At 41.0% G+C, this 23,315-nt stretch overlaps 1 protein-coding gene across 17 annotated transcripts in view; it reads left to right on the forward strand.

Annotated features, from left to right (window-relative positions):
* Positions 1-20,829, forward strand: part of gramd1bb (GRAM domain containing 1Bb) — a 114,134-nt gene extending 93,305 nt beyond the window's left edge. For 11 of the 17 annotated variants that reach the window (XM_084950980.1, XM_084950981.1, XM_084950989.1 and 8 more), the window contains 18 exons: positions 1,474-1,497; positions 3,210-3,230; positions 3,895-3,918; positions 9,175-9,259; positions 9,748-9,851; positions 9,940-10,035; positions 10,800-10,880; positions 11,024-11,139; positions 12,152-12,311; positions 12,608-12,797; positions 12,934-13,077; positions 13,191-13,309; positions 13,401-13,543; positions 13,709-13,812; positions 14,533-14,827; positions 15,594-15,701; positions 16,018-16,138; positions 16,915-20,829. In XM_084950980.1, coding sequence (XP_084807106.1) covers positions 1,474-1,497; positions 3,210-3,230; positions 3,895-3,918; positions 9,175-9,259; positions 9,748-9,851; positions 9,940-10,035; positions 10,800-10,880; positions 11,024-11,139; positions 12,152-12,311; positions 12,608-12,797; positions 12,934-13,077; positions 13,191-13,309; positions 13,401-13,543; positions 13,709-13,812; positions 14,533-14,827; positions 15,594-15,701; positions 16,018-16,138; positions 16,915-17,004 — 2,025 coding nt within the window. In that variant the 3' untranslated portion in view covers positions 17,005-20,829. The remainder of the gene's footprint in view (positions 1-1,473; positions 1,498-3,209; positions 3,231-3,894; positions 3,919-9,174; positions 9,260-9,747; positions 9,852-9,939; positions 10,036-10,799; positions 10,881-11,023; positions 11,140-12,151; positions 12,312-12,607; positions 12,798-12,933; positions 13,078-13,190; positions 13,310-13,400; positions 13,544-13,708; positions 13,813-14,532; positions 14,828-15,593; positions 15,702-16,017; positions 16,139-16,914) is intronic. The other 6 variants (XM_084950984.1, XM_084950985.1, XM_084950982.1 and 3 more) reach the window with 3 other exon arrangements.
* Positions 20,830-23,315: the final 2,486 nt, after the last annotated feature.

Consider the following 23,315-nt stretch of genomic DNA (forward strand, 5'->3'; position numbering starts at 1 on the left):
TGAAACCCGGCTTGCCCCCTTGTGCACACTGCAGCCGTTGTGATCCCCATCTGCACCCTTCATCACAGCAGATGGACGTTTTTTGCAATACCAATAACCCTACGCAACCTCACTCACTTCCTTTCCTTTTCCTCTTTCCTTCCTTTCCCTTTCTGGTGGTTTTATATGACATGAATTTCCACAGAAATGTCACATCAGGATTATTTGTTGTTTTTTTTCCTATTCAGATGTAGAGAAATTCACTAAATAGATAAATAAATATTGCAAATAATTGTCCAAATTCCTTCCTCACCTCCTCTTCCTGTTCCCTGCTTGGGCCTTCGTCCTGTAACTCTCTTTACAAACTTATCTCGCTATTACACTGCGGTAATGAGTGCTTTATATCTGTTATGCTGTGTACTGTAATTCCCTTGCTGTAGAAGGATGAACTCTTTAAAATACTGCCAGCATCCTAGTCCAGAGCAGCAGGACCGGATCTTTATTTAAGCAGCCTCTCTGTCATCACATGAAAGAAATTCATCTTATCTTTTTTTTTTTATATTTAATTTAAAAAAAAATTCTTGCACCACAGGCCCCAAAATTCTCCAGACTGCGGTCACGTTTTGGTGCATCAGCTATACTGTAGCCCCATCATCTAATTTGCTACTTGTCGCAGTGTTTTTCATGTCAGTCATTCAATTTATGGCTCGGCTATACAGTGACTCAGGCTATAGGGTGCGATTAAAAAGCTTCTTTTTTTTTTTTACCATAAATGAATAGAAAGACGCAAAAATGTAGAGTGAGTCAGTAAATTGGAGGTCGGTGTGAAGAGAGCCCTCCTGATGCTCTGTTTGCTGCTGCGCAGTCACACAATCAGTTTAGTGCACACACATAGATCCTAATTGATCATATGACTCTCCTTTTATGTGCCACAGTTCGAACCCTCTCCACCCCCACCCTAACTCTTTTGCAATTATATATGTATACATATATATATATATATATATATATATATACATATATATATACATATGTATACATATATACGTAAATATATATATATATATATATATATATATATATATATATATAAGCCTCTGTGGCCTGCAGTGGTCACATGACCTCAGCAATGGCATTAGGTCCAAGCAACGTGAGCTCGATCGCCCCAACCCTAATGATGCACAAATCAAAGATGCATTTGGTAGAAGAAACGTATGCGCCGTGCCTCTATGCAAAACGGCATAAATGGCAGTCCTGATGTAATAATAATCAATCAGGCATCTAATGTAACATATCCAGCTAGATGGAGAGGCTAACCTAACCACTCAGTCAGCCCTCTGACGCTGTTACATCGGTATTGGCAGTGTTATTTCAGAGTTGTAGTTGAGCCACAGGCGCTTACGATATCAGTGTGTCGCGTTTCCATTCCTGTCAGTGTTTACGTTGCTCATTGCTTTAGTTGACATTTTTGTTTTCTCTTTAATTTTCTTTCAGTATGACAGGCTAAACCTGATTAAAGTAAGCATTTCTTCTTGTTTTCATTTGACCCATTCACAATCCCTGCTGCCTCCCATTGAGTCCCTTAGGCCTCCACTTACCCATCATATAGAGATGGATTTCTAGTTCCCGTCCCTTTTGTCCTTTCCAGTGCGCCCCCACCCTCTGACTCAATGCGAAAGGATCCTGATTTCATTCTGAAATGTTAAATAATCAGCCCGGCTTAATCAGAAGACTGATTCCACTGTAGTGACTGTCAGCACTGTAAATGACAAAATATTATTATTCGAGCCAATTCTTTTGCCCCGACACAAAACTATTTCTTTAAAACAATATGTCCTGAAATTTAAACCAAGAAATCTGCCCCTCCTCTTATGTAGTCACAGGAAGTCAAACACAGTGGCACATGCATACATGCACGCCTTGTCCAGACAGTGGACTCTGAGTCATTTCTCTCTGTCACCTTCAGATCAGAGTAGCCCACATTGGCCCAGCTATCATCACAGCCAGGCCTTGAGCATGCTTCTGCAGCTAAATGCTAGCTGACGCTGCGCACACCAGAAAAGCAGCAAACCCTGTTGAACAGAAAACAAACAAACTAAATATTTCTGTGTTTTAAAATTACAGTATTGCAATATTTAGGGCTTCATTCAGTCCATGATTTGTGTTTTGTGGCAATTTCTAAAGCTGCCAAGTCAAAGTGTAATACGAAACATATGACTCACTCTTCAGCTACACTGTCACAATCAACATCATTGACTTTTTTTTCTGTGTTCTTGCCAAAACTCATTCTGGATTATCCGCAAAGTCTGTTATTCACATCAGATTTAACTTACTGTGCCAGTTTGGGGTTTTTTTTTGTTCTTTTATTAATATAATATTTCTTTGTCAATCATCCCTCTGCTGCCAGACACATGCTGTATGATGCACTTTCTCCTCTTTAGTCCCCGTCTTCTTCCCTCTTCTTTGTTCTCCCCTTTGAATGATCACCTGCATGTTCCCTCTGTGGGACTTTTTGCATTTAGACTGTTAGAGTTGAAAGTGTGTTTGTGTGAATGGAATTGTGAATCTTATTAGGCCGCACCTCTGCTGCCCTCTGCTGCTGTAAAACCGCAACAGACGTGATTGTTTGTCTGAGAAGAGACCTCAAATGAACAAATTATAGAAAATCACCAGTGACACATTTCACACCCATTACAGGTCATTTAAATATCATCACAGCTCTCACTAAACTACTAAGGTGAATTAATTTTCACATTTTCTTTAAAAAATAAACTCCACGCAGGCAATGTGATGATTTTTGAAGACATATTGATGTACGTCTTGTTGTAAAGGTATTTTGAAATACAAACATAGTATATCCAGTCAGCGAATGCAGCACGCAACATGCTTTAGAATTAAATTACTTTCAGATCCACTAACACAGGAAGCAGGTCTTCCTTGGAAGATTTGGGGAAAAGTCCTATATTTGATTGATAAGTAGACATGTCTGTCTGGGTGCATATGTAAGTGGACTGGAAGATAATTTAACCCTCCATTGTTTCCATGTTCAGGATAGAGTACATTATTTAAATAGTGTGGGGAATTCTGCTGTTAACAAATTATTGTTTTACATCTGATGGATCTGGTTATTAAAAAGGTGATCGTGTGTATCTGCATAAGCCTTCAAGCCTGCTGCACTGTTCACTAGTTCCACGGAGTTAAATGCTTTTCCTCTTTTTCTCTTTCCACAGAAGAGCCAAAGCTGGTACAACGTAAGTCATGCCTTCTTTATCTCCTTCTGTGTGTGTGTGTGTGTGTGTGTGTGTGTGTGTGTGTGTGTGTGTGTGTGCTGGGGTGTCTTCATGTCATGTTTGTGACTCCTGAAAGTGTTGGTTTAGTTGCTAACACTGCTTAGGAGCTGAAAGGTCTGTTGTCCTTGACCTTGTTTACTGGAGCACTGAACCACCAGTGTGCGTTACTGGTCCTGCAGGAAGGGATTAGCAGGAGGCTTAAAATAGCAGCAAGTGGGCCTTTGATGCAGCAAAGCAAGACAACAACTTGCAGTGCAAGATTTGACTAATGTGCCCACATATTTCACTGGTATCACACAGTATAGAATTGACGCAGATTATTGCAGTTTTGTGTTTTCACCACAAGGTGGTGTGCTAACACTGTTTTCCTAACCATGGTTCTCTTTGTAGATAGCCACTGAACATCCACTTAACAAATATTTTAAACCTTTTTTTTTTTTTTAAACAAAAAGGTTGCCAGCTGTGTGGGTTTAAGTGGATTTAACCACTAATAAGTGAGAACACAGTTTCTACAGAAGGGTCTTTATTGGATTTTTCCCCCCATTTTGTGCTCTTTTTATTTCTTCTGTTGGTTTATTTCCTTTCTTTTATTCCCTGTGTGTACACTCTTCCCCTCTCTCCCCAGCATGAAAGACAACACATCCTGAGAGTAAGCATGACTTGTATTTTTGTCCAGCCCTGATTATCTTTGACTTGTCTCTCTTGCTCTCAGACTGGTGGGATTTTTTGATATCCCTCCTGCCTGTTTCTCATTCCATTGCCTTCCCTCAGCACTCAGTGTTGCTACCGCCAGCAAGTGACACGCTGAAATAGAAAGCACTGTGCTGTCATGATAAACCTCAAAACAAGATCTCCCATATTGTGTTTTCAACACGGTGTAGAAGAATCGTACAGCACAATTATTCTTTCGTAGCGGTAACAGTGTTCAAAGGGTTTGCATTTTACACGTGGACCTGTGAGCACAAGTGAATTTCTATTTCTGGCGTGCAACAGGTGGTAGCACACTGAGTTCCTCACTGTACTAAGCAGCTCAGTAAACCATCACAAGGGCTTCTGAATGCGCCATGGGAATGAAGCATGGTGCTTTAGGTTGTGGCACGTTTTCCTCCTGCACAGCTCTCTTTCCTGTGTCCTGATAAGCACGGACACTTGGTCTGGCATTAAATCAAGGAGACAACACAAAACCCTAACTAAACATAGCTGAAACATGAAAAAGGATTCTGAAAGCTTTTCAATACTTCGCTAATGCACTCAGCTGTAATAAACCCATTTCATTTCCTCTACTGACCTACTATCTGGAACAGACCGTAACAAGTGATAATCACTGCTGTAAGTGCCGTCCTGTGGTTCTCAAACTGTGGGGTGGGCCCCCTGGTGGAGAATAGAGGCACCACAGGGGAAGGAGCCACATTAACTTAAATTATTACAGTTTAAGCAGAGGAGGCAGACACATGAGAGTTTCCTGATGCTATTATTATTAGTTTTATTTCAATAAAATTACCAGAAAATAGACATTATAGTTTGCAAACCACTGGACTGCACTGATAATCTCTCACAGATGTCACTGTCATACTTACAGATGATACACTGCCGGCTACCAGCACAGTGAACTTGTCGTGTACAAGATGGCAGGATGATCTGCCCTTACCTCCAGATTATGTTGCTGTCAACAAATCTCTGTAAAAGGCCAAACTTAACAGTGAAGCCACCCTGCTCATTAATTGCCACGTTTTCTTGTTCCTTTGTCTTGCAGATCTGCATTTTTGTCAGCGGAAGCACTGCGTGCCGTGTTTTTACCCTGAACACGGTCACAACTGTTTAGATGCATGCTCCTTCGAGTCCCTTTGTACTACAAGCCTGCCGTCTGTATCAGTTCTGCAGCTGAAAACAGTCCACACATATACTGCATATACATATATGCATTAGCTTACAGCACCCAGATGTTGAAAGGAATTATTTAGTCTTTAAATAAGACTGAAACGTTTGGTGATGAGTAAATGCTATGGACACAAAAGACAAATCTACTGTGGCTTACAAGTTAAAAATAGTATTTTGTTTTGACATACAGAGAAGACTTGAGCCATCAAATTTAAATCAGCACATGTGATGCAGGGATGAAGCTTTCCAGCATTAACTCACATTAAGCACACCAAGCTAAGAGTTGCACCCAAACAAGCCAGTCAGTCTTTGTAGCTTCGTGAACTTCTTAAGAGTAAGAAGTTCACATTGTTGTTATTTTGAAGTTGCGTTGGCTCAAGACTAAAACTACATAGAGTGTGTATGTGAGACAACTTCAACAGGATAGCTGGCCTCAGGTCTCCGAGCCACAAACAGGGAGGAAAAGCCTGAAAATAAGAAATGTTGATATCACATTTATGGAGTAATCCCTTAATATGAATATTCAGAATTGGCATTACAATGTTCTCTTCAAACCCCGCTGACAATGTGAATCGGGGTGAAATTCACCATCACAGCTGATTCATAATGGTGAATTGAATTAACTGCTCAGCATCGGGGCTACCTTCCTGACATCTTGTACACTAATCTTCACACACATGTGTTTTTACTAAAGCTCAATCAGCCGGAGAAACGTGTGTCTAACAGATCCTTTTTCAATTCACTTGGTTCTGACACGTAGGTGTTGTAGCATTCATGCGCCTGCTTGTCAGACACTGTGTGCATGTGTGTGTGTGCACGTCTACGTGGCAGTAGCGATCGGCCACGACTTCGAAACTACAGTGACTAAACATCCACCTTTCCTAACGCGAGCCCGTACGAGGTAGGCACAGTCACCTCACTTTCTTAGGAGCAGCATAATTGCGTTTTCTTATTCGCTTTGCATCTACACAAATGTGTGGCCTCCAGGAAGTTGGCAGGAAAAGAGAAAACAAGCAACAAACAGCAAGATAAGAGATATCTGGACAGTAGACAGTGCATGAGTTTAGTGCATGGAGACCAACTTTCCATAAAATGAACAACAGCGGTAGTAAAATAGAGAGTTTATTGTTAATAGGATAAACACACTCCTCCGGTACACAGCATAAAACCCCACCCAGGTTTGCAGTACCAGTCTCCTCCATCCCCTACTGTTTGTCCAGCATGTTAATAGTTAACCAGATCGATACACGCTGTGTGTTGGTAGTTCCACTTTATACCCCGTTCGTCCTAGGCGTCACTGTGCCGCCTGAACTCTGCATGCAAAGTCACAGTCAAGTCAATGAACTCTTTCTTTCCTTAAGCTATAAAGCTAAAAAATCGACACGACTACACGGAAATACCACAAGTACGGGATGAACCTTCATTAAGTTTCATGCTCATGATGTAAAGGCATGTTTTCCAAGAAGCCTGTGATATTTTTCTTTCTGCTTCCTCCTCAACTTATGCAAAGATGGGACTCGTGGCTGGATTCCAGTGCCCAAATATGACTTATAAATTTGCTTAGAGCAATGAAAATCCAAGCCACAGTTACACTTGTTTTGTGTTTTTTTTCTCTCTGTTTGTTTTTTGTTTTGCTCACCAGTCAGACCTCCATAACTGCGCCCACGTTTTTGAGCGCTGAAGCATTTTTTTTGTTAAGAAAATCTATCGATTTTAAGTGCTGCTGAAGTAGAAGCTCTCCATCCTTCTCGCCCACTGAAAGTAGCAGAGGGGGATCAGGTGTCAGGAGTGCATGAATGACCTCAATACCAAGGCAGGAAGGAACCACTCCATACCTGCAGTTCCTTGAAATCGCCGGCGTTCAGCAAGTTCAGTACTCATACTTTGGATTCCAGCAGCCTTTCATTCATAAAATAAACGTTAAAAGCCCAAGAGCAAAGAATTATCGAGCGCGTATTTATTCATTCTCCTCGCTCTGCTATTTAAACCCTGGCTTGCGACCCGGTGCAGTCCCTTTCAAGATTGATGGTGTTGTTTTGCAGCCAGAGGTAACTGGAGGTTATGCTCACATCTGTTCTCTATAACTCAATCACTCGCTCAGACTGTAAGACGGACTCAACACATACTTTGGCTTTTTTTCCCTTTATTCAGTCCTACTTTTTTTCCCTCCAGCTACATCTTTGTTTATATTAATCCTCCAGTCTGCAGAGTAAACTCGCCTCATTCTTTGCTGGTCATAAACAGAGTAATTATCAGGCACTCAGACCTGGACAGCAATACACACACACACACACACACACACACACACTCATGCTCTGCTTGCACACTTACGAGGAGGAGTAAGCAGAAAAAAGGAAAAGGCTACTGGCGTGATAATAAAGGACTTGTTGGCTGGGGTTACTAGAGGGCAACGGCCGTAACTCCTCTCCCTGTCTGCGTGAAAGGAAGCGAGAGAGAGGCACAGAAAGACAGAGTGAGACAGGAATCATGTGGCTGGAGTGCGTTGTGTCCACTGCTCAGTGTTGAAAGGGAGCAGCACCCAAGAGGAGGAGGGGAGCGCGGATACTACAGCTTCAAACTGCTGCACACATTGTCTGGCTTCTCTTATTTTCCCAACTTTTCTCGAACTGACAAGTTAAGTCGGCTGTGAGACAAGCCCACTGGGGCGCATTTTTGGAAAACTTGTTTCCATCCAGGCAGCAAAAAGGATCTGGCGCCCTGAATATGGAACTGGATGAGGACTGTACGCTGTCTGACTGGGAGGCCATGCTGGAGCTGGATGAGGCGTTGGCATTGTGGGTTCTGCAGGGTCCAGCTAGAGGGGAATGGGGTTGGGAGTGGGGCTGGGCTGCCTCAGACCTTCAAGACCCCGAGTGGGACAGTGAGGAGATTCCTGCTGTAAGTCGACCCCAGCTCGTAAGCCGAAAACATCACGGGGAGAAGCGATGAAAAATGAAAATGTAACCTTGTAGTGGCAAAACAGAGGATCGCCCAGAGGGTTTTTTAGGGAACTTTGTGTGCTGTGCATGCTGCTGTAAGCGTAGTTCTGTGGTAAATCCCCACCAATAATTCAAACAAGTGGTTTGGCTGTGAGTCATTGCTATTTGAAATCTTCTTGAGCTCACATAGGCCTGTTGTTTGGCATGATTGTCCAGTTACTATGTGAGTGACTTCATTTGTCAACAGCGGAGGTTGTTTCTAGGGTTGTTTTAAAAAATGGAAACATGATGATGTCTGCAGAGAACAGCATGATTTTTTTTTTTAAGAACACTTTCAGTTTTTTGGCTTTAGACTTCTCCCTTGAATCTCGATCAAAAGGAATATGTATTTTCTTTTCTTTCTGCTTAACTCTTGTTGCTGTTATGTTTTCCTGAAGTTTTCCTGTTGAAGGAAAGCATCTGGCACGGACAGCGAGAGCCTTCCCTCTGGTACACATTTGGAGATATATCACAGGCTAATCTAGTCAGCTGAAGCCAAGCATAAAGAAAAATACTGGTCATATGAAACAGAATATGCTTCCCGTTTGATCCTAATAAGCCAACACTGTCTGCTTGTTTACACTTGAGATTTCATCGATGATCCAACAAAAGCCTCACTGTCAGAAATATGTCGCCCTGTAATGCAAATAGGATATCCTGACTCATAAATACCAGTCATGGCAGCATGTGTTTTGAATGATGTGCACTGGGCTGATTCTTTCCTTGTATTGCGCTTTAAATCGGTTATGATGCGTCCTTTCAGATATCTCGGGCTACGTACCTCTGCTTGCCGTACTCTGTATTTCCATTTGCAGTAACTGTGAAAATCCCCCACAGGATGAAAGTCACGGCATGATTAAAGTAAAGCGGACATACCGATCAAACCTGTGGGTGGTTTTAACAAGGTTATCTCACATGCTCGTGGAAACAAGTAACCCAGGCTGTGTGACAGAGGCAACACTTGTGAAGAGAGCATGAGGATGCGAGTGTGTGTGTTTGTTTGTGTGTGTGTGTGTGTGTGTGGTTTCTGACTCTGCCTGTCACTGCAGGTGCTGAGCCCGACATACAAGCAGCGCAATGAGGACTTTAGGAAACTCTTCAAGCAGCTCCCTGACACAGAGAGACTCATTGTGGGTGAGTGTACACACTGAGGCCATCTGAGTACTGGCAGGGTGCAGCCAGCTTGGTAGTAATTAGAAAATGATTAATCCTTCCGGAGCAGACAAGTACGGGATATTCCCACCGGCTGACATCATGGCATGACTGTAAATATGTGTCGATTTTTATCACTGAGTAAAATAAATCCCACGGTCTTCAGAGGCCTTAGTGTCATTGTTTGAGGAGACCTTTTCCTTTTCGGGCACTCATGTGAACACGTAATGTGAACACAAGTTTCGCTCATTTGTTGTTGAGAGTTTCTCAGTCTTCCTATGAGTACAGTCATTGTTGTAAATGCTTCCGACTAAATCAAACTGCATGTGAACTTGACTCGAACTTGCTGAAATGGTCAGTTTTGTGTCCTATTTGTTGTTGTTTTTTCTGTGCTACATGGTGCAGTTCCTGTGCCGTCTTTTTTCTCATTTTCCATCATGATCTGATTTCATGACTCATCCATGTTGCAGACTACTCCTGTGCTCTTCAGCGGGACATCCTCCTCCAGGGACGACTCTACCTCTCTGAGAACTGGATCTGTTTCTATAGCAACATCTTCCGCTGGGAAACGCTGGTATTGCTGCACTTCTATGCATTCTTACTGGCAGTATTGGGTGTGTGTGTGTGTAAGTAATGATGTACATTTGTGTGTTTGTTTAAAGCTGACAGTGCGGCTAAAGGACATCTGCTCAATGACAAAGGAGAAGACCGCCCGGCTCATTCCCAATGCCATCCAGGTCTGCACGGACACTGAGAAGGTAAGGGATACGCAAGACTTTGTTTTCAGTGTGTACATGTCAGTGTTTATTGATGATGTGGCTGCTGATAGAAGCACAAAGATGAAGTGTGAAGTTTACAGAGCTGTGCTCTCTGCTCAGATTCAGCCAAATACTGCCAAACTGATCAGACAGCTACAAATGGATGATGAGATAAAGCACCCCGGGAGTGCAAACCAAGAGTTTCTTAAGGACAAACAACAGGATATTCTTCTATGGCCCAGTCAGTCATCTGATCTCAGTGAAACAGAGGCGCTTTTTTAGTTATTAAATGCAAAACTGCAAGCAACTGACACAAGCAAAGAAGCTGCAAATTAAAGAGGTTTCAGTAACTTTCTAGTCCCTGTACTTTCTTGGGAAAAAAAATCTGAATTAAAGCTGAAAGTCTGCATTAGAATCACACATTAAATGTTTGATTTACAGCCCACTGTGGGGTGGTGGTGTGCAGAAGCAAAACTACAAAATTGCGTCTTTTTCCTCAAACATTATGGAGGGCACCCGTAAATGTGTCATAAATATGTGCTTTAGTTTTTATTTTCATTTATTTCAACTAATTTACAAAATCATTTCTCTATTTCATTTTGTATTTTGTTACTTTTTAGTTTCCACTTATTTAATCTCCCAGAACTGACTCTCTTCCCTTTTTTTCTATTTGCATGTCTTTGTACATGATGCAAATTCCTTTATTTATGGTGTTATTTTAGTTCCATGTCGGCTAACACGAGATCGCGTTTTATTCTCTGCAGCACTTCTTCACCTCGTTCGGAGCCAGGGACAGGACGTACATGATGATGTTTAGACTGTGGCAGAATGCGCTGCTCGACAAGGTCAGCAAATCCAATTTGTGACTTTGTGCTTTGGTCTATTTTTTTTTTTCTTTTGCCACACATGGGATGACAACAAAAAATTGCTGCGTGGTTCCCTCCTCACTCTCTTCGTTCCTTATAACTGGTTTGTTGATCTTCTGCAGCCTCTGTGCCCCAAAGAGCTCTGGCACTTTGTTCATCAGTGCTATGGCAACGAGCTCGGCCTGACCAGTGACGACGAGGACTACGTTCCTCCCGATGATGACTTTAACACCATGGGGTATGTCTGGTTATGGTGCTGCATCAGTTACTATGGCTACCACTATAAATATTGTCATTTGGTTGCCTAATTTCCCAAATTAGAAAATAATTATTCCGGCCAACATGAGCCAGAGCCAGTTAGTAAATACTGAGTATTTTCTGTGCCGATGTACTATTAATACAGTCACGGTTTGAATGCTTTTATTCTACAATGCACTCACAGTGAAGGCTAAAGGCTTTGTTACGAACATGTCTACATACACATAAGAGACAGTTTGCCTCAAAATCAAGTTTACATGTTTCTCCCCTAGTGCTAGTTATCGATCTCGACCTTTTTGTGTTGAGCTCATCAGTTTTGGAGAAATTGGCTGTGGAGGTGTCTGTGTTCCTTATGACATAATGTAAATAAATGGCACTTGGCTCACTGTGCTCAGAAGAGCCAAAAAATGTATTTGAACAACTCGTTCATTCGAGAACTCGTGACCTACCTCTGCAACATAGAAGCACATGAACCCGTGAGGGTGTGACATGACACAAACGTGTGACATAATATAAACATACAGAAACAATAGCACTCCCCTCATGGAGCGGTAATGTTAGCTAGTTCCTTTGGTTGGCCAGCGTGAAAAACATTCCTACATAAAACCACGAACCATGCTGCCTTTGCAGTGGTTGATTCGTAGACAGTGACAAGGTCATGCTCGCAATCAGTAGCCATCTGGGTGTGTCAAGTTGACAATAAAATGTCAATAAAAAGGACTCACTCTGCTATCAGTTTGTGATTGAACAGGGTCAAGTCAGCAGTCTCTGATAACACGGGAATTACCTGTGACAGATAAGCAGAAATTAGAAATCTCTTGCCATCTGTTGTAAATCCATTGCTGTCTACAATCAGAGAAATTCACATTTACTGCTTACATCCAGACTACAGGCAGAAACTCATATATTTGTTACTTAGCTATTCTATTATCGCAGACGTCTCTACAGCTGCAGTAAAGTCTTGGGCTGTCACGTTTCTCCATTGCCTTCAGGTTCAGTGAGGAGATTCCCAATGAGGAGAACGAGATCAACAATGATAACTTGTCCAAGAACAACGTCGAAGCCAAGCCTGAAGGGAGCCCTCCTCCTGTACAAAAGAAGCTCATCCCAAACAGCACCATCCCCACCCCTGGCAACCACGATACCATCACAGTAAGTTGTTGCAGTTATGCTCTATACTCTGTTTTTAACCACTCATTGGCAGACAATTCTCTTCTATTTTTTTTTTATTTCAGTGTTTATTCTACCTTTTGACATTTTTTTCATGTTTTTAAAAAGGAAATAACATTTTAGTTTGCATATAAGTTTTAATTGGTATCATTATTGCTCCATTCAGTATTTTTGTGCAATTTTTTTCAGTATTTAAAAAAAAAATCACAAAAATTGAAATCAAATCACATGCAAACCTCAGAATCTCTGAATAACTTCACCATATTATTTTTCCGCAGTTTGACCTCCCAGCTGAGGAATATGCAGACTGCCTGCCAGATGGTGATCTGCTGGCTGTCCCTCTGGTGGTGGAGGAAAAGAATGAGACCAGTGGGCCTGCTGGTCCTGTCCCATCACCGTCATTGGACTTCAATGACAATGAAGACATCCCCACTGAGCTCAGTGATTCCTCAGAAACACACGACGAGGGTAATTGCAGAGAGCGGACGGTCTTTGCTCGCACAGATTTCAGAAGCTATAACAGGACGACTATTCATATAATTTAAAACCAGAACATAAGAAATGTATTTTCTTTATTTGTTATGTGTGTTTCTTTGCCGTGTAGGAGAGGTACAAGCCTTCCATGAGGATCTCAATGGCAGGCAGCATATCAATGAGATCTACAAGTTCAGTGTGGACAAGCTGTATGACATCCTTTTCACAGAGTCTCAGTTCATGAGTGATTTCATGGAGCAGAGGCGATTCTCAGGTCGGTACGCCTGATGTTCCTGCACGTGATTCAGTCGAGTCACGTCTGAGCTCCTTGGAAAGAGTGCAAGCTAAAAAGACAGGCTTTATTCAATTCGAACATTTGCTTTTCAGATATAGTGTACCATCCATGGAAGAAGGAGGAAGATGGGAACCAGACCAGAGAAATCATGTACACCATCTCTCTGTCCAACCCCCTGGCTCCCAAAACAGCCACAGTCACTGAGACACAGGTAGAGTCATATCAAGTAGAAACATGTTTAATTATTTAAGCTCTGCTGTGCTTTATGAGACACTTAAACTACATTTTGTTGATTTTATCAGACTCTATACAAAGCCAGTCAGGAGAGTGAGTGTTACATCATTGATGCTGAGGTCATCACACACGACGTCCCCTATCATGACTACTTCTACACTCTCAACCGCTACATGCTCACGAGGGTGGCCAAGAACAAGTGTCGGTTACGGTGAGTCATAAGACTTCGTGACATAATTATTTAATTTTTTTGGACCATCTTTCCCCGTGTTTAAATTATTTTTAAGTGTTTCTTTTCATGGTTTATCTCAATTGATTTAGCATTTTATTGCAAAGACAAAGCCTGTGTATAAATACAGTCATCCTCTTCTCCTAGGATATCAACAGAGCTGCGTTACAGGAAACAGCCATGGGGGCTGGTAAAAGGCTTCATAGAGAAGAACTTCTGGAGTGGGCTTGAAGAAAACTTCCGCCATCTTGGTAAACTCCATGGTTGTTTGGTTGGCTGTTTCGATTGGTCACATCAGTCATGTGGTTTTCTTAACAAGAAGACTCAGAGAGCGCAACTCGAAGAGCAAGGGCTAAACTAAAACCTTTATTTATGATGCTTTTATTACAACATGCTGACGTCAGCTTGTTTTTATTAGAATATGATGACATCAGCCTGTTATGGCGTCACTGTGAGCTCGTAGAGCATCGTATTTTTTCAAAAAAGGGGGTGTTATGCTCGATATGATCTTGGGCGCTAACAATGAAGGTCAAACTCAAATGCTCAGCCAACATGGTACCCGTCCTCCAAGGCCTGGTATATTGTTGTGAACTCGTGAAGATGATCCATAAAAATTGTGGGTAATATAGTTTTTTTTTTACTGATTTTAACATTTGATGTGATCTTGACCCTAGTGATACCTTAATTAAATCAGCTGAAGCTGTTATTGGTATCTACCATCACACAAAACTTTCACAATGATATCTTTGGACACTGGACTGCAGCAAACAGACAAACAGACAGACAAAGAAATGGAACCGATTACATACTCCCCCCCATTCAAGGGGAGAAATAATGGCAAAGATAGACTTAATCTAATCATTGCTTAGTGCTTAAAGAAAGAACAAGAGCACGTGGATGTTTTCAACAAACTGAAAGTGCATGGGTGTTATATATATTTATATGTAACAGGTGTGTTTTTTCTCTCTCAGAGTTGGAGCTGTCCAAGCTGGAGGAGATACTCATGGAGACTCACCAGCTGTCTCCAAAGGCAAAAGTGGTGAAGAACTCCACGGTGAGGCGCAAGAAGAGGCCGCTTCCCCACATGCGCAGCCAGCATCTGGATGAGGCCCTCAGCCCCGTTACCACGCCGACAGATGAGGAAGTGATCCAGAGGATCAAACACGTGGCCGGCTCCACGCAAACGAGACACCAGAGTCCAGAACACCTGCCCGGAGGCTTCGCTCTGTACAGCGTCTCCAAACTGCTGCTCATCATCAGCTTTGTGTAAGCAGCTCATCAGAGCACACACGTGCACACGTCATTCCTGTGAGGATGGCTGCACAGTTGTCCATCAGGATGTAAATGTACATTTGACACATGCTGACATGACTTATTTTAATTTCCGTAGAAATATGTCATTATTGTTCTTTTGAGTGTAACTCCTTTCTCCTCTTCTTTCATTGCCATCCATAGGATCTGTCTCAGGTACACATATATGTTCTCTGATATATAGACAGATTACAAATTATAGAAAAACTAACAAACTGTCTTAGTAAGGTACTGGGCCACTCTATGTCGGCCAATTGGCTTTAGCCTTCCTTAGCAAGTTTGCTCTTTTATTTAATGTTTCAATGTCGGTGGAGAGTGACTGACTGACTGATGCACAGTCCAAAGTTTCCTGTAGGCGTTCAGTGATGTTGAACTCTCATTACTCTAAAAAAAAGCTTTGTTCCCACATGTGTGTACATATCAAACGATTTAGCGACGCCCTTGTGTCCTTTATCCTGTCAGGGTGGATAAAGTTTGCAAGTAGACCCAAACTATGTGAGCAAAATGCCCCCAAAGCATAACAGAGATTCATTTAATCATTACATTTGTCATCCGTCTGTATTCAGTATTTATTGAAAATCATCCCACAGTCAAAGTGTACTTTCAGTATACATCAGAGTGCTCATACCAGCTCATTAGAGGCATTATGAATGATTTCAAAGTGAAGCTGAGCCCTCGTTTTTGACTCTTTCTTCATTTCTGTCTCTTTGCCCTCCTCCAGCCTGGTCCTGCTTGTGTTCCTCAACATGATGCTTTTCTACAAACTATGGATGCTGGAGTACTCTGCGCAGTCCTTAACAACCTGGCAAGGTCTGCGGTTTCATGAAAGGTAAACACACCCCAACAGATCCATGTGTACACACGTTTTTTTGCACTGTTTTTTTCATTACTCTTTACACAGACCTTTCTGTTAAACACATTAAAGATACCCAAACACTGTAATACAATTCCAGACGTAAACAGGCACACACATCTGTAAAGTAAACTGCATCCATATGGCCTCGAACAGGAAATCTCTGCGCTTGCTTACTGAAAAGTTTTTTTTAAAAACTGCTTGTTATCAGTCCCTTAAAATGGAAATAATGCTTCAGTGCCTGCACCCTTAGGTTGCTGTGTGTGTTTATCTGTGTGTGTGTTTTTCCAAGTAAACTGCCTCAGACACAGATGGAGTGGGCCCAACTCCTGGAGGCACAGCAGCGGTACCACGATGCTGAGCTGCAAAAGTGGAGGGAGATTATCAAGTCATCCGTAGTGCTGCTGGACCAGGTATAGAAAAAGTTTATTTTTTTACAGCAGATAGTAAATAATAATATAATTAACATTATTTAAATTAAATAAGATGAATAATAATTCTGAAAATGTAGTTTTAATTTTATTTATGTGTTTCAATATTTTTAAGTTTCATTTTTAATATTAGTGTAATTTTAATATTATTTCTGCCAGAAGAGATTGTACGTGTTCTCATAAATACATTCAACTCTGACCAAAGCTTACATTTGCTAACTAGCTTGATTTTCATTTATGCTATTGGCGACCATGTTTGTGAGAACTTTGAGAAGCTAATGAAGTGGCTGGAGGGTGTTTATCTATATTAGAACTAAATAAGAATGTCAGTAGATTTATTAAAATGTATAAAAAGTGAAATGAATTGCCCCCACCTTACAAATTCCACAAATTCAACTCCTAGAGCGCTGTCACGAGAGTCAGTGCCAACTCCTCCTCCTGATATTTAAACTGGATTTCACACTGCCCACTTGGATAATGGATATTCAAGAATCAGAAAATACTTAATTAAAAGAAAAAAAGGCCTCTCTACTATGCATTCATACCACATTTAATAGCAGCTTTTCTAAGTTGAGGAATTTTCTAGACACTGATTGTGAAGTTGTAACATTTCCACTAATCATCAATCACCATCAATGCAATTTTTCAAATGTCACCAATGATAAAATGATTAAATTCACTTTAAATAACTTTTTCGCCTGTTATTAAAATGGAGAAAATACTATTTAACATGTGTTCCTGTTGTTTTGCTTCTTCAGATGAAAGACTCTTTATTGAACCTCCAGAGAGGCATTGGTTTAAGGGACTACCCCTCTGAGACTGAGGAGAAGCGCAGTCGCTATCACTGACACACTACCATCAGGCCATGAGGGCATGCTGTGCAATACGGGACCTGTTTTCTTTTTGAACCAGTATGCCGTCAGTGGCAAGACAGAGAGAGAACAGAGGGGGGTGGTGGGACCAATAGTGAGCGGATCCATGGACATAAAGAGAGGAACAGTCATCTCTAGCGTATGGAAGTTAAAACCACCCCCAGAGGACGAAACCACGGACAGAAAGGGTCCCGATCACACACAGGAATCGAGGTATCCCCAACAAGAGGAGGTGCAAGACTTGCTTCCTCTAAACACCTTGGGGATAACCGTTTCCTTCTACTCTCTTTATTTCCAAGTGCATCCTACTGTAAGCCATGTGAGCCAGGAGCATGGCGGAGAGAGCGAAGGAAAACTACTGCATGCATTTAGACAACCTATCTCCCCTCAGTCAGTGTTAATGTGGTCCAGTTCCAGTCTATGTGTGTCTGAAAAAGAACAGAAGAAGAGGAGAGATTGAGTCAAAGAAAAGGGGAGGGGGATCCTTTTGAGTCTTAACGGCTTTCTACACTCTCCGACTGTTCCAAATCAATCGTACCCTAGAGGTCCTCGCTGCAGCGTCCCTTCAGTAAACCTCCAGGTGATCAGAGGACAGGTTCACTCCACGAGAAAAGACGTATTGTAGCTGGGAGATCAGCTTCACTGATCAGCCCTTATTGCCTTGTTTGAGCCTGGACTGTGTGGTTTCTGTCCGGGCTGGTTCCCTGACATACCGATGAGTAGAGCGTAAGATTGATAAGATGCGATTCGCAGGCTCTGTTTCTCCCGTCACAGTGTTACCTACCTTATGTCGCATTATTTCTCATCCTTCTGATGAAGTCGAATGTATTAGTCTGGGGAAAAAAAGAAAAAAAAAAGGCTGGACTTTGATCACAACTTGATAAACTTTGAAACGGGGACGCTGCAGCTAGACCGACCAGTAGGGAGTCCTGTGTTCTTACATGTTTTATTACTAAACTGTGATTATATCTCTTTAAAAATGTTTCAGATTGGAAAGAGGTCATGAATATATTTGAAATATATAAGAATATTTCATTATTTAATAATATATATATATATATATATTTCAAAATATATAAAAAAACATTACCTATATTTATTGTTAATTTATGTACATACAGAAATGATCAGAGCTCTAGACCAGTTAAAGAATTTCTAACAAAAAGTGTTTTCTTCTAAAGATGCATGCCAGATATGTCTGTGACATGTCCAGTGTGCAAGTATGATTCTTCATTCGCGCGATTATGTTCGCGCACGTGAGCGTGTATATGTGTACGTGTGTGTGTGTGTGTGTGTGATTATGTGTGCAGGAATTTTTACCATTCCACATGTTTATGTTTCTTTTCTGGCTCTTCCAGCTGGACTGCCTTTTTTTCTTTTTTTTAATGCTGATGTGTTTGGATGCTGCCTTGCATTAGTCCCACCAGGGTGCAGCTGCACATTTGAAGAGTTTTGTTCCAAAATGATGTATCAGACAGCTGGAAACAGCCGCGATCGATTGGTTAGGTAGTGTCACATTCACATTTGGCTAAGAAGCTAAACGATGCCTGGCTCGACCGCAGGAGGAAACACAAACCCCTTTGAGGTTGTGTCAGTAAGAGCATCTCGCTTAAAATCAAAAATAACCGGAGTTACCTGCTGTGACAACCCTTTCTAAATAAGGGCAGGAAAAAAAACTTCAAATATATATTTTTTGCAGATTGCAAAAATGAAATGGATACATGCTATTTTGGAAATGAACCCTTCGTGCCCCCTGTGAGCAACTCTTCTGTTCATTTCACCACATTAGCTGCCGCTGTTTGCTAAACAGGAAGAGGTTTTGGCATTTTAGGAAATCTGCACATTTGCTGTAAGGTTGGATGATATGATCGGATGCTACTGTCACGTGTGTAAACTAAGTAAGTAAATAAGAAACAAAAAGAAACTAAGCCTGACAGTTTTTGTTCATTCTTTGTAAGTTTAGATCTACCTTCATATTTGGCATCTTGGTAGGATCTTTTCATCTTACTCTCAGTAAAAAAAAAATAAAAAGTGAGAGCATAAGCACATTCCTCAAAATCGAAACCTCTTCCTTTAAAAATACCTGCGTTAACTCAAAATGTACTCTACCTTTCCCCGTTTCAAGTGTCTGTCTTGGATGCAGTGAAAGCACGAGAATTAACTTTATGCAACTAAATTGAACCAAAAGAAAGTAGAAATGTACTTTCACAGAGGACGTATTGTTTTAAATTAAGTATTTATCATGTATGTCATATACATATATATATATATATATATATATATATATATATATACACACACACACAGGTGTTAGTATGGTGGTTTACTCATTCACCTAACAACATCCCCAGGTTTGATCCCAGAATGATGCACAAATCCCTATTTGGGGTTGCATCAGGAACGGCACCCGGTGTAAAAAAAAAATAATAATAATAATTTTATCTGCTGAATCAAACACACGGAGCTGCCCGCTATGGCAACCCCTTGTGAATAAGGGAGCAGCTAAAAGCAGCTATATAAAAAGCAGTGTTACGTTTGCTGAGGCCTCGCCCCGAACTTAGCCTGGCACACCTTCTCGTCCGTTTTCCGGAGCAAAGATGGGACGAGCGATCAGTATGAGGGCAAGCAGATAACTTTACTGTGGCGTGTTCTCGACCGACATATTGAGCGCGTTCCATTTGAAGAAGGCACAGTGACGATAACGCACAGAAACCTTAAGACGTGAATGTGAGTGGTTTTGAGATGTTTTCTGTTTTATAGAAATCACCTTCACAATCCCGAAGGCACTGAAAGATTATAGTGAAGTTATGCTTTGTGTGTATGACGGTGCGAATACATGGAAATGTAACTGAAATGCTTTAAGAGTTTGTTTTCAAGTGTAGTGAGTAGATTTTTTCTTCTTCGTTTTCAGATGCTTCTGTAGTAAATGCTTGATTGAGATGGTTTTACTGACACGTTTTCACCGTCGCGGCTGAGTGAAGCAGTTAATGTCACCTCAGTCCAAGTCAGACGCTCGATCGGGCTTTTGAGGAAGCTGTTGCGACAGCAAACTTAAGTTTTATTTCGCAAATCTGAGCAGTTATGCAAATTTGCTTCTTGTTTTTCTTTTTCTTCAGAACTCTGTTTCTCATTTTTACCAGCAAATTAAACAAATTAAGTTTCATTCTATAGCAATCAACACTTCTTTTTTTTCTGTCCATTTGCTTTCACTCTTTCTCTCCTAGCATGCACTCACGCAGTTAATCTGTGTTAATCGAATGATTGTATGGTTGCTATCGCTGCACAACTGTGGAACCAAGGTGATCTGGGAGATTTTGTCACTGACAGCAGATGGAGTTTCTGTACGTGCTTTGTTAACTGTATCCATTGGGCATTCGCCTAGAGGCAACAGAGCTACCCTTGCAACACAGTGCTGACTAACAGCCTTGGTTAACACACAGTAGGAATCACACGCAACCTCCTGAAAACGACCACTGATTAAAACTCTTCTTCGAGTGTGTCTTGATAAAACATGTACTGTGTAGTTCTGTTCAAAGAGAATTCTGCTGTATGTTTTTTTAAAGGTTTTGATCTCTAGACTTTTAGTGAAATTTCTACATGAGATGAATATGCTGTATGTATATGTTGTGTATATCTGCAGTGTGCACACACACACACTGTCAAAAAAATCCGACCTGCGCTGCGCGTAGGTTTTGACTTGCTGATGACTTTTGCCTCATAGAGACGGGAGATAAAAGTGGCTTTCTGGTTCATGTGAAGTAGAGGTTGGAAGTTTGAATAAAGAAAAAATACTAAAACAAATGCTGCTGCTGTTTTTGGTGTGGTTACTTTTGAGTTTCACAAATGCAGCAATGCGTGAGAAGAAAATTAATATTCATGAAAATCTGGAATTGAATCACAAAAACGGATCCTTAGCAGATTTGAGAATGAGGTAAATACAACCTCATTCTAAGACAAACAGCAACACGTGAGCTCTTACTGTCAGGATATGTTGTGTTAGGACCCAAGATGGAGAGGTTAACAAAAGGCATTATTGGATTGATGGAAATCTACATAAGGCCAAACACAAAACTATGCAAAACAAGTGCAAACTATTTCAATTCACGAGGGACCAGAGATCAGAATGACGCTAGAGAACTGAACTACGCTCTGACAACAGAAAGAAAGTGTATAAATACACAGCGGGGAGATTAGAGCAGAGAAGAAACACCTGGGACACAGTACCAAAACACAGGTGGACAGGAAGTAACTGATGAGAGGGAGGAAAACTGAACACAATGCCCACGAGGCTAAGGATTAGCAAACTAAAACAGGAAACATAAATAGAGAGTCAGGGACTATGGAATGTGAACCTGACATGAACATATAAACTAGACACACATTAAAGGTAAACAAACATGGAGGCGGAAGCTGACAACACACTGAGATGAAACAAGGAGCGAGTGGACAGAAAAGGGAACTGATACTATTTAAAGAAGAACTGACGACTACTAATATAAATAAGAAAACTCTGAAAAAAAAACCCACAAAACTCGAAAGAGTAAATAGCATAGAATTAGAATTTACTTCACAAACCCAAAAATAAATGGAAAAAAATCAATCAGTGACTCTGACAGTCTAAGAACCTAGCACCATGTTGCTTTTAAGAAGTGCAGAAGCAGCACATAAAAAAAAAAGCAAAGTACACCTCATGATTCAGTAGTTTCCGATTCTTCTCTATAGTTTTTGTTGACTCAGTTCAGTGAGGTTTCATTCTTCTAAGTTTAAGCACAGATCTTCCACCACAGCATTTCAATCAGGTTGAGGTTTGAACTTTGTTGCCACTGAAACACTTTGATTGATCCCTTTTTTTTGGCCATTGTTTTGTAGATTTGCTTCTGTGCTTGAAGTCACTGCTGCATAACCCAGTTTAGGAAGCTTTAGTTGTCAAACAGATGGCCTCATATTTGACTCTAGAATACTTTGGCATCCACAGGAGCTCATAGTCGACTCGCCAGCTGCCCAGGCCCTGTGGCTGGTTGGTATGAGGTGCTTGTGCTGATTTTCTGTCTTGTTCTCCAGACATGGTGCTGTGCATTATTGCCAAGCATCTCCACTTTAGTTTTGTCTGTGCAAAGCACATTGTTCCAGAAGAATTTGTTCAGATGCAACTTTGGAAACCTAAATGGAGCTGCCCTGTTCCTTATAGAGAGAATGGGCTTTGTACCAGCAACAGTTACAAAAAAGGCATATTTGATCAGTGTTTTTTATTTGTACTATGATGAACTTTAACATTTAGCATGTTAACTGAGACCTTTAGAGTCTTGGGATTTTCTTGTTTTGGGTTTCTAAGATTCTAAGATTGTTGCTGATGTCTTTCCTCTGTGGCATCACGTTAACACACACCTGAATTCTCCAGACAAACAAAGTGCCAAAACTTCTGCTTTAATGGAGATGTTCACACTAATTCAGCTAATTCAGTGCATTTCATTGGCAGCACCCAGCCCACACTCTTAATACTGTTAAGAAATAATCATGTACTTAATATTTTGCACACTGCTTCTGCATCATGCTTTAATGTCTGTTGAATAAATAATGACGCGTTTTAATATGTCATGTCTTCTTGTTGTTGTATAACTTGCTAAGGACCGAATGATTTTTATTATATTCTGATATCTAAAACCTTAGAATTTAAAGAGCATATACTTTCTTTTGTCTGCGGTTGCTACAGACACAATATGGTTGACCTCAGAAGACTTAACAGAGAGAGTAGTATTGAGGAAAATAGTGTGTGACGCATGGATGAAATATTCATCTGTTACTGCACTCAAAAAAATAAAATCATAAGACTTTTAAATATTGATGTCATGTTTAAAAGTGTTGTTATTTTTAGGATTTGTACCTACAGAACAACTCTGTCATAACCTTCCGCAGTCAGAAGAGACTGCTCACGTGATTCTTACAGCTCCCTGTTGTCTCATTTTATGTTTCATAAATTGCCTGTTAATTATTTAATTATAACGCCATAAAAACCGCAGAAATGTGCATGTGCGAAGTAAAAGCCTCAAAAAAATGCTAAATAATGGTAGTGAATGAATTGCTTATCCTGTGTATTGTTCAATATTTGGTGTCTTTCGGCTTCCGCTTTCTTTTCTTTTTCTTTTCTTTTCTTTTCTTTTTTTTTTACTTTCTTGCACAGACTAAACAAAATCGTGCACTTTATAAAACATTCAGACGTGTTCTGCATTCCTCAGCATCCAGAAGACATGCAGCACCGCGAGCAGCGGGGGGTGAAATGAAGAAGGAGG

This window comes from Perissodus microlepis, chromosome 14 (genome assembly GCF_051167445.1).
Source record: "Perissodus microlepis isolate ML-2025 ecotype Zambia chromosome 14, ASM5116744v1, whole genome shotgun sequence".
Classification (NCBI taxonomy): domain Eukaryota; kingdom Metazoa; phylum Chordata; class Actinopteri; order Cichliformes; family Cichlidae; genus Perissodus; species Perissodus microlepis.